Here is a 12,100-nt window from a genome sequence, read left to right on the forward strand (position 1 = left end):
AAAATATTTGAAAATATGTGACCTACAGGGAATTAATTTCCAAAATATACAAACAGTTTATATAGGTCAAAAAAAAAAAAAAAAAACACCAAATCAAAAAATGGGCAGATCTAGACAGTTCTCCAAAGAAGACACACAGACAGCCAAAAGGCACATGAAAAGATGCTTGATACTGCTAATTATTAGAGAAATACTATCCATAACCACAATGAGGTATCACCTCACACTGATCAGAATGTCCATCTTCAAAAAGTATACAAATAATAAATGCTGGAGAGGATATGGAGAAAAAGGTTCCTTCTGACACCACTGGTGGGAATGTAAATTGGTGCAGCCACTATGGAAAACAGAATGGAAATTCCTTAAAAAACTAAAAATAGAGTTATCATATGATACAGTGATCCCACTCCTGGGCATATATCTGGAGAAAACTCTAATTAGAAGAGATGTATGCAACCCAATATTCATAGCAGTACTATTTACAATAGCCAAGACATGGAAATGTCCACTGACAGATTATGGGTAAAAAGATGTGGTAAATACACACAGTGGAATATTATTCAGCCATAAAAAGAATGAAAAATGCCATCAATCCATGCAGCAACATGGACAGATCTAGAAATTATCATACTAAGTGAAGTAAGTTAGATACACAAAGACAATACCACATACCACACGATGTCACTTATCGGTAGAATCCAAAGAAAAAAGAGATAGAAATGAACTCATTTACAAAGAAGAAATAGACTCACAGACATAAAAACAAACTTATGGTTACCAAAGGGGAAAGGGCAGGGCAGGGGATACATAAATTAGGAGTCTGGGATTAGCAGATACAAACTATATAAAACAGGTAAACAATGGTCCTACTGTACAGCACAGGGAACTATATTCAACATCCTGTAATAAGCTATAATGGAAAAGACTATAAAATGAATACATGTAACTGAATAACTGAATCACTTTTCTGTATACCAGAAACCAATACAACACTGTAAGTCAACTATACTTCAGTTACAAAAATGTAATGACTCTCTGTAGAAAACTTAGGGAAAAGAGAAAAGAATGAATAACAAGTTTAAATTACACATAATTCTACCATCTAAAGATAACCACAAAAAGACAAGCTGTCTCTGGTCTATGCAGATGAAGAGGTAAAAAAAATAAAAAAACATTTTTAACACAGCTAAGAACATACTACATAAATAGGTCTCTGTCTTGTTTCTTCACTTAATGTTATAATGTATGCATTTTCTTCAATCATTAAAAATCCTTGCCTGCATGACATTCTGTACTAGTGAGTATACTGCTACTGCTACTGCTAAGTTGCTTCAGTCGTGTCCGACTCTGTGCGACCCCATAGATGACAGCCCGCCAGGCTTCCCTGTCCCTGGGATTCTCCAAGCAAGAACACTGGAGTGGGTTGCCAACTAGGCATAACTAATTTTACCATTTCTATGTTAGACATCAGAGTTCTTTCCAATTTGTAGTTATTTAAAAATCTTCATTAAAAATGAAGTTTCTAATATTATGTTTCAGTGAAATCATGCCCTAGAATGAATCATAAACTTTTCCAAAGAAAAACTACTGTATTTAAAAATCAAACATCATCTTCAAAGATGTTTTACAATAATATTAGTTTAAGTGGCCTAAATGTGAAAATGAGAAGCTACAATTAGGACAAATCACTGTTTTCATACAGCACATACATCAAATAGTAATTTGGCTTAGTTTAACTGATATTGAATCTAAAAGTAAGACGGCTATTTTAAAAATTACTGGCAAAAAGTTGGCCAACTCCAACTATACAATGTAGGAGTTCTATATATCCAGAAGTGTGTGATGAAGTCATGGTGGGAATATAAGAAAAAGTGAAAACATGGCCTTATACTGTACAATTCACAGATACAGGTTTGATATCTATCACTATCAATAGATAAGATCAACATTTTGGTAGGAGTCTAAATTAAATGCAATGAATCACATTTTATAAAAACTTTTCCCGTTTCAACCAGAAAGCTTATATATGTGATGTAGAGCATCATCCCAATTTTAGTAAGAAAATCATATTATAGATAAATACCTAAGTCCCCCAGATCATTTTTAATATGAAACTCAGGAGGTGCCAGGGATCTTGACTAGAACATAAAAGCAATATTGACACCTGATAATTCAAAGAATATCACATTTCACTAACAGCCTCTTATACTCAGTAATTCCTAAGGACTGTCTTATTAAAACAGTTATGACATGTTGGTAATCCCAACAAACACATATTAGAGTCTATGACATCTTTTCTTCTGAAAAATGCTGTGTGACATGTATTCTTTTCCTTATAACGATTGGATTAAAATTAACTGGCTTGACCACAAAGTAATTAAATGTAATGCATGATACATGATTGGATCCCAGGTTTAAAAATGAAGTAAAAACCTACAATAAAGAACATTAGTAGAGTAACGTAAATATGAACCGTATGTTAAAAATATTATGGTATCAACATAATATTAATATTAAATTCCTAGAAAAATTAAGTGTTATGGGATAGATTTTTGAGTGTTTCACAATATTTTAACTATAGATAATCTAGATAGATTCAAGCATCACAAAATCACAAAAGGAAATATTACTGTATAATATTTAATGCCAAGTAAGCATATTTCTTTTTAAAATGAAATAAATCATCCAGAATTATAAAAAAAAGTTACCAAAATACTCTGAAGCACTTCAAATCTTATTTAAAACAAAGCTCCTTTAGAAAAATTGCAAAAATAAAAAATTTGTTTTATTCAAATTTTTGTGTCTAGAAAGCCGACAATTTTAGGGATATTCTGGACAAACTGATAAATCACATAAGCTTACCTTAACTCTTTGTAGGAAAATTGTAAACTTGGAGAAAATATCCGTTAGTAAATCAAACCACTGAGGAAAATTCAACATTCTCATCTGATCTGCAAGCCTAGAAAAAAAATTCAAACAAAAATAATGACTGTCTTGGGGCCATTATCTACATGATGTTATCTACAAGCTGGAGGAAACTACACTGAATACTATCTAGTAACAAAATAATAAAATGCAATTTAATCTAGAATTATACAATAGAGATGAAGAAGTCAATTACTAAACAACTCCTTGTTTAAACATCTCTAAGACATCTTTATCATGTATTAATTCCATGCGAACATGCTTTGTGATCATTTGACGTAAAGGGATAGAGAAATAAACTAATTTAGGTTAAATGTGGAAAAGATATATGCTGGAATAAAAATGAGAAACAAAACAGCTCCCCTAAAAAGCTTAATAACCTATTTTTCTAAACACAAACTAAAAGTACTTTTCTATATATGAAGGGTAACATGGCATAGTGGCTAAGAGTATGGGCTCTTGAGCCATGGTGTCTTGGTTCAAGATCCAGCCCTGCCACTTAACTAGTTGTGTGACTCTGGCCAAGTGACTTAGTGAGTGAAAGTCTCTCAGTCGTGTCCAACTCTTTTACAACCCCATGAACGATAGCCTGCCAGGTTCCTCTGTCCATGGGGATTCTCCAGGCAAGAATACTGGAGTGGGTTGCCATTTCCTTCTCCAGGGGATCTTCCCAACCCAAGGATTGAACTCACGTCTCCTGCATTACAGGCAGATTCTTTACCACTGAGCCACCAGGGAAGCCAATATGGAAAAAGTGATAGAAGCTACCATATATGGTAGATGTGAGTATTAACTGAGTCAATAAGTACTCAGGACAATGTACAATGAATAAAAAAATGCTATGTATTAGCCAATATTTATATTTAGAATGTTTTATATATATATATATATACACACACACTAAATATTATATTAGTATAATACATAAAAGTATAGCCAGTATTTTTATAGCTGACATCAATCAATTCTTAAAATAAAAAACAGAATTCCATAAAGATATTTCAGAACACTATAATGACTTATTACTCTAAATTTTTAATTAATGATGCTACACTTAGGACATTATTCTCAAAAGGTACTCCTATATATTTGAGATATAGGATGTTCTCTAAGTTAAGAAAATTCCATACGGAAGAAAAAAATTAAAAACTGACTGTCCATGTATGTAGGACCTTTAGCAATGATCCAATAATTTTTCCAACTACTAGTGATCCTTGCTTTATTAGGACTGCTTCAACTAATTCTGAACCTGAGCTTTCACTAGGTTAAGTGTGCAAATTAGAACTCCACAATTCTCATTCTATGAACTTGGCCCAGAGAAGTTTTACAGTTGTCCATATTACTATTCATATCTTAGAGCAGTTAATAAAACTTATATATGTATATGAACAAGAAAGTCATAGTCATAAAATACTTATCACTATTTTTCTCAAAGTAGAAGAACAGAAATTTCAAGGGAAAACAAAAAATTACAGACATGGGCAATTCTAAGTCATGCATTCAAACTTCTCAAAGTTAACTGTGTTTTAATTATATGGCTAAACAAATTTAGCACTGCTACTCTTCTTCAATTTCCATCCTCCATCTCTATGTACATCTCCACCCTCTCTCAGCCCTGGGAGGCTGACCTGTGGGCTTGGCCATTAAGGAGCCCTTGCAAAAGACTGAAAGGAGGAAAGGTGCTGATAGTTCCGTCTCTGCCCGGAGTGGTTACCACAGAATGACTGGCCCCCTCCACTGAACATCAATTCAATTACTACAAAATTATTCTAACTACTTACATTGTTTCCTCCTTCTGAATTCTATTAACGGCTCTCTTTGTCCCTTAAAGGCACTGCACTATCACTCGTGATTTTCCTATACTCTGCCCATACTTTAGCAAATAATTCCTTAACTAAATCCTCCTTATTCTAATGTGTTATCTTTTCCCTGACTGGTAACCCCAACTTAATATTTATACTTACTTCAAAACAACATCTGTGTCTATATCTTCTATTTGCGAAACTTTATTAATCACACACTGCAAAATTTAAGGAAAAAAATTGGATTAACATCTTTAGTACTACATGTTCATTGTTTATTAAAAAGGGCTTCAATGACTATGATAATCATTTTACCAAACCTCTCTTTTGTCTCTTACAAATTGCAGCAGTACCCTTACCCTATTAAATAATTATTCCAGATAATGCTTAAACTGTACTAATCAAAATTTCCTACTGTTAAAACTGTTCAGTTACACACATAAACAAACACACAATACATGCACACAAAAAATCCCCATAGAACTATAATTCTTGGGAACATGGTTTAAGCCTCATACTAAAATTCTAAAAGAAATTCACTTTGGAGGTCACACTTCCTCATAATGCATGCAAAAGTTTAAAGTTTTAAAAAAATAAATGCTCAGACTTAGAAGTCTAGCAATTAAAGCACAGCAGTTTTTAAAAACTGTTTAAAATATACATACAGAAAACTGAACAAATTATATTTATAGCTCAATATTGATTTTACAAGTAGAGTACACCTATTTAAACAGAACTCAGATTATGAAATTGAACATTACCAGTCACCCCCTCTCTTATTCCCCTCCTGGTCACTACTTCCTCCCCAAAGACATTACTATCCTAATTCCCAACATTATAGACTAATTTTGCCCATGTTTGAATTTTTAGGTCAGTGGAATCATACAGTGTGTACTCTTCTGTGTCTGGCTTCCTTGGCTCCACAGTATATATGTGAACATCCATGTTGTTTGTTCCATGTAATTATTCATTCTCATTGCTGTTATAGAATTCAGTGATGCAAATATGCTATAATTTTATTTACCTTTCCTACTGATGAAAAATTTGGGTTTTTCCAGTTTTGTTTTGTTTTTTTATTACAAATATGCTGCCATGAAATGCTTGTGCTGTTTTGGTGGTCTATGTACAAATTTCTGATGGGTAAATTACCTAGAAATAGAATTGCTAGTCATAAGATATGTGTATATTTAGTTCTTGCTTGTTTTATTTAAACATTAAAAACTAAAAAATGTACATTTAACCTAACGATGATGATCAGTTAAGCCTAACAAATACATTCAAAATTGTTATTTTTCAAATACAGAAAAACTAAAGTTCAGTGAATGAGATGTATTTGGAAAGTCAAAACAAATATCAAAGAATACTAAAAAAAAACAATAGATTTTAGTTTACATGATAATTTCTTAGAGCTCAGGATAAGAAGAAATGCTGGTGTAAGTATGCTGCTGCTACTGCTAAGTCACTTCAGTCGTGTCCGACTCTGTGCCACCCCATAGATGGCAGCCCACCAGGCTCCCCTGTCCCTGGGATTCTCCAGGCAAGAACACTGGAGTGGGTTGCCATTTCCTTCTCCAGGTGTAAGTATACACTACTGGTAAAATCTTTTTTTAGTAAAAAAAAATAAAAACAATTCAACTCCATGCATCAAACAATTTAAGAATACTTTTCACTCTCTGACCAACAATTCTACTTCAGGAATCAGTTATTAAGACAACAGTCTTAAATATGAAAAAACTAAACAAACAAAACTTTATACCAAAGTTGTTTGTCACAGTGATCTTTATACTACCAAACAGAAAATGACCTAAATATTTAACACAGAGGAAAGGTTAAACAGGTTTAAGTAACAGGATGTTGATGGAATTTTATATAACCTTTAAAAGTGATCTTTCTGAAGGCTTATGAGGAAATGTTTATGTTATGATTCAAACTGAAATATTTGTACAATTCAAAATTATATATATAGTACGACAGCACCAATGAAAAACACCAGTAACTACTTACACTTTTAAATAGTCAAATGATAATCTTTTTGACTAGCTGGGCTATATTTTTCTTTGTTCTGGTTTTCTATATTTAAATTTTTTTAATAAATGAGAAAATATTATGATACTGCATATATTACAAGATCATGTAAAAATAAACTTCACAAAAGATTCTAGACCAAAATTTATAAAATAAAAAAGTACAATTACCTGTTTAATGATATTCTTTGCTGTAATAATCATTTCTTCACTATATATTTCTAAAAAATTAAGTTTTCTTTGTTTTAAAAGTCCAAATACAAGAGAGATTAGTCTTTCCTAGTAAAACAAAAGGGTATACAATGTCACAATTTAAGTCAAAATAATCTCACTTAGAAGTAGAAATAATCAATTGTTTAACCCTGAAATTTCTATATTGCATATGGTATTTTCTAGAAGCCTTAAAAACCCTTTTCCAAAGCAATCTTGTCATCAGATTTTTGCAGTCATTATTCTAAAACAGTCAAATCCCATCCTACTACAGTGGATCAAATGAAGCTGGTTTGGGGGCAGAACAATATATTTTAGTCTAGTTTCAATAAGAAGCTAGAAAGTATTCTTCTCAAACCCTGATGACTAATAAATACTCTATAAGCCCTGTGCTTTTAAATTAGTGGTCTACAACACTGGAATGATGACCTGGATTATTTGTGGAGAATTAACTGCTAACACAAAAATCTCTTTAACTGATTAGGCTGCTATCAGGGCTTTTTGGATTCTTTACTATTAATAGTTCTTGGCAATAATCAGCATTAAGAAGTTACCAAATAAATTACCAAATATGATGCATTTGTGCATGCACATGCATAAAATATGTTCATAACAGGTGCTCAGTGAATGTGAATGACAAGTAAAATACCATACAATAACAATCACTTTTTATATAAGACACACTCCACTACATGCATACACAAGGATATAAGTTAATCATCCTATATCTACATTTGGAACTTGGGTTATAAGCTATATAAAGACTTTAATTTCCATTTTTAATTAAGCTATAAAATTATTTATTCTCTAATTTCAAAGGTTAATAAACAAGTATAGTGCTTTCTAAAGTCACATAGTCAAAGATTTCATAGGTCTCACACAGACTGATACTGAAGATAATTTTGCCCACTATAACCTAAGAAGAATGTTCTATACTAAGGCGTTAGGAAATAACACTAAGCAATGAGATCAATTTCATTCTAGAGTTCAAAGGACATACCTCTTCTAAAATGTGACAGTCATCTTCCAATGGTCTATTTAAGTCACTGTGAGAATAAGTAGAAAATTCTGCAATCATCATTTTATCTATCAGTTTTTCTAATTCACAAAGCTGTGATCCCAAATGCCTACAAAGGAAGAGGGACATGTTACCTACATTTACTAAAAACCCATATTTACTCCAAAATCAAGGGATCAACTAGGCAGCAAAAGTTTTCTAGCTGATAGTACTTGTGCAACAAGGTGACATTTTAATAAAATGAAGTCTTTTAACTTAACAAAAATAACTGTGACAGTTTCACATTGTCTCCCAAATTCTATTTTTCCTTTTATATCTTTAACCTCCAAACAGTTAAATATGCTATAGGAAACCTGGTTCTATAAAACTTCATGACTGTTTTTTTAGTCCTTTTTGCACAGACGAAGTAATCATATATTCTAAAATCCTTTCCTCATTAACCACTTACTGAATATAAATGTCAGTAGCTCCTCAGTCATTTATTTATGCAATAAATATAAGCACATACTGTGTAGCAGGCCCTGTTCTGGGTATACATAAATATCTGAAGAACTATAGGGACAGACTAATTCAATTAATCTCTGTCACAATCAGTTTGAGTTACTGTGCAACATCCCTCAGGCCATTAAACTGAAAGTCATCAGAATATAAGAATGAAAAAATAAAAATACTGAGCTACAATCTATCCCTGGAACTTTTTCTCATAAAATATAATGTTCCTTTTTAACCTATCTCTTTAATATTTGCAGATGCTAGTTAGGGTTAAAGTGAGAGGGACTCTAACTTGAGCCAAATTGTGGGGGTGATAAGGGGAAGTATTACTAAAAAAATGTGGAACCTTTTCCCTGGAAAAAACACATATGGTCCAAATGACAAGAAGGGTTCCATGTAGTTAATCCCTGCTCTTAAGGGAACTAAGGATGAATATCTTAATATCCAAAGGGATTTTTGCCATACAATCGAATAGTTTCATGAAAACAATGGGTTGAAGAAAACCAGGTAATCTAATTGGTACAAAGCATTTCAAAACTTAAGTGAAATTTCTCTTAAATTTAAACATTTATAATTAAATAAAAAACATTTTAAAATCTTATGCTACATTTACTTGAAAAACAAACTCAATGTCAGCAACTGTCCTGACTATGACCAGATAGATACAGCACATTTAAAAAAATTAGTCTAAAGCATGTGGCCTTTTAGACAGATCCATTGCTTTTCGTTTATGAACAACATATGGTAGTAGTATAGTGATAATTTGAAAAAGTATGAGTGAAATAATATAAATCTGCATTTTGTAATATGAAAATTATATTTCTTACAGCTAATTAGAAGTCTAATAAGGTTCTCATAAATGGTGACATGTCATAATGAACTAATTTAGACCATATCCACTATTATAAACTACAATACTACCATAAAAGGAATTTGACAGTGTCCTGCAAAATTACAGAGGCAATTAGCCTTTGACCTAGGAATCTCACTTTCAGAATCTGTCTCAAAAGTATATAGGTAAAAATACAAAAGAATGCACATTCATTGCAGCACTGTTGATAATGGCAAAGGAATGGCAACAACCTAAATGCTGACGAACAGAAGGCTAGTTATATCATGCTGTTGCTGCTGCTGCTAAGTCACTTCAGTCGTGTCCGACTCTGTGCGACCCCATAGACAGTGGCATAACAGACCCTATATATCTGCAAAATATAATCTGCAAGGCCCTATTAACCTGCAATTAATATCAATTCATGGGATCGCAAAGAGTCGGACACGACTGAGCAACTGAACTGAACTGAATATACTATATACTGCTACAGAGCAGTTTCTCAACCTTTTTGTCATTACTGCCTCCCCAAAACATCCTTTTAGACATTTTTATTCCTCATCATCCCCCATGAAATTTTAATATCACAGATATACTGTATATCCGTTTAGGTACCGTGGCCTTTGGAGCACAACAAACCATTGTAAAATTCAAGACCTTTTTTTTACCCTTCAAGAACCAATTTCCCCTCCCTGAGGTGATATTCTCCATTGAGAATGTGTACTATAGCATGATCTACAGGGTATATGTAAGGTAAAAACAGTAAGGTGGAGAAAACTATGTACAGTATGCAATTGCTTATCTAAGACGAAGGACAGACAGATGGATAAATATAGACTAAAACTTTTTAAAATGATGACTAACAGGAGTAGATAGAGAGGAAGGGGACCAAGACAGAAGTAAAATTTCTCTGAATTACCTTCTCTTTCATAGATTTGACTTTGGAACCATGTAACCACTTAACATAGTTGTAAAACAATGTTACACCTAAAAACAGCAACCCTTAAATATCAAAAGCAAATCAAATAAATGAGCTTAACTATGTATTAAACTAGAGGCAAATCTACAAAAGAGGAAATTATTTCAAGTGACTTTAAAATAGGAATTTATCCATTCATCCCATAAGGGATATACCTTAAGAAAAACAAAAAGAAATCCTATGTGTTTGTAGTAGTACTATTGTTAGTTCTGAGAGCACTCTATGTATGTGTGTGCTAAGTCACTTCAGTCGTGTCCAACTCTGCAACCCTACGGACCGTAGCCCTCCAGGCTCCTCTGTTCATAGGATTCTCCAGGCAAGAATACTGGACTTGGTTGCCATGCCCTCCTCCAGGGGATCTTCCCAATTCAGGGATCAAACCTGCGTCTCTTACATCTCCTACAGTGCCAGGCAGGTTCTTTACCACTAGCATCACCTGGGAAGCCCAATTCTATGTATGCTGCTGCTGCTGCTAAGTTGCTTCAGTCGTGTCCTACTCTGTACGACCCCATAGACGGCAGCCCACCAGGCTCCCCCATCCCTGGGATTCTCCAGGCAAGAACACTGGAGTGGGTTGCCATTTCCTTCTCCAGTGCATGAAAGTGAAAAGTGAAAGTGAAGTCGCTCAGTCGTGTTTGACTCCTAGCGACCCCATGGACTGTAGCCTACCAGGCCCCTCCGTCCATGGGATTTTCCAGGCAAGAGTACTGGAGTGGGTTGCCACTGCCTTCTCCGATTCTATGTATACTGTTGGATAAAAGAAATGAGTAATTATGTTGGTGTCATTAGGAAGCACAGTTTTTAGCCTGCTGGAAAGGTAAATATATATGCAAACTTGAAGAAACAAAAACTCTACAGTCCTAAATTTATCAGTACACAGTGGAACCATCCTGGAACATTCCTAGAACAAACTCATATTTTTTCTTTAAAAAGGAAACTTTATTTTCTAGCTCTACCCACTAAAAAGGCTTGGCGATCATGACCAATCAGCCTTTGATCAGAGGTGTAGCAAGGAACACCTTGCTACAAGGAACACCTAGACTATAATTTCTAAGTACCATTTCCTACTAAAAAAAACTAGGGCTCCTTAGAGAAATGGCAGTTTGCAAATCTGGAACATAAAAGTGTAACATGAATATCCCGTCATAACATGAAGTAAGAAAACCATCAACAACTACTCAAAGAATCAAAAGGATTTGAGGAGGTTCCTATATAAGAACAAAATGAATACCAGTGAAAATTTTTTAAAGGAAAAAACTTGGGGCTCCCTTGGTGTCTCAATGATAAAGAACCCTCTTGCCAGTGCAGGAGACATGGGTTTAATCCCTGATCCAGGAGGATCCCACATGCCACAGAGGAACTAAGCCCATAAGCAACAAACATGAGCCTGCTCTAGAGCCCGGGAGCAACAGCTACAGAAGCCCATGAGTCCTAGATCCTGTGCTTCAAAAGAGAAGCCATAGCAATGAGCAGCTCACATACCACAACGAAAAGTAGTCCCCACTCACAACTAGAGAAAACTCACTCAGTAACAAAGACTCAGCACAGCCAATAAATAAAGTTTAAAAAAAAGACAAAAAAACATTGATACTTCAAACATTTATAAAACCATGTGCTTATAAAACATTTGGAAGATGCTAGGCTGGATCATGGAAAAAGCGAGAGGTCCAGAAAAACATCTATTTCTGCTTTATTGACTATGCCAAAGCCTTTGACTGTGTGGATCACAATAAACTGTGGAAAATTCTGAAAGAGATGGGAATACCAGACCACCTGACCTGCCTCTTGAGAAATCCGTATGCAGGTCAGGAAGCAACAGTT

At 34.0% G+C, this 12,100-nt stretch overlaps 1 protein-coding gene across 7 annotated transcripts in view; it reads right to left on the bottom strand.

Annotated features, from left to right (window-relative positions):
• The window catches only part of VPS54 (VPS54 subunit of GARP complex), a 158,541-nt gene that overhangs the window by 41,758 nt on the left and 104,683 nt on the right, over positions 1–12,100 (bottom strand). For all 7 annotated transcript variants that reach the window (XR_009739446.1, XM_061432779.1, XM_061432778.1 and 4 more), the window contains 4 exons: positions 7,962–8,088; positions 6,923–7,030; positions 4,890–4,945; positions 2,863–2,959 (listed from right to left, as the gene is read on the bottom strand). Coding sequence is in view for 6 of the 7 variants with exons in the window: in XM_061432779.1 (XP_061288763.1) it covers positions 2,863–2,959; positions 4,890–4,945; positions 6,923–7,030; positions 7,962–8,088 (388 nt within the window). In the remaining variant the exon portion in view is untranslated. The remainder of the gene's footprint in view (positions 1–2,862; positions 2,960–4,889; positions 4,946–6,922; positions 7,031–7,961; positions 8,089–12,100) is intronic.

Source organism: Bos javanicus, chromosome 11 (assembly GCF_032452875.1).
Source record: "Bos javanicus breed banteng chromosome 11, ARS-OSU_banteng_1.0, whole genome shotgun sequence".
Classification (NCBI taxonomy): Eukaryota; Metazoa; Chordata; class Mammalia; order Artiodactyla; family Bovidae; genus Bos; species Bos javanicus.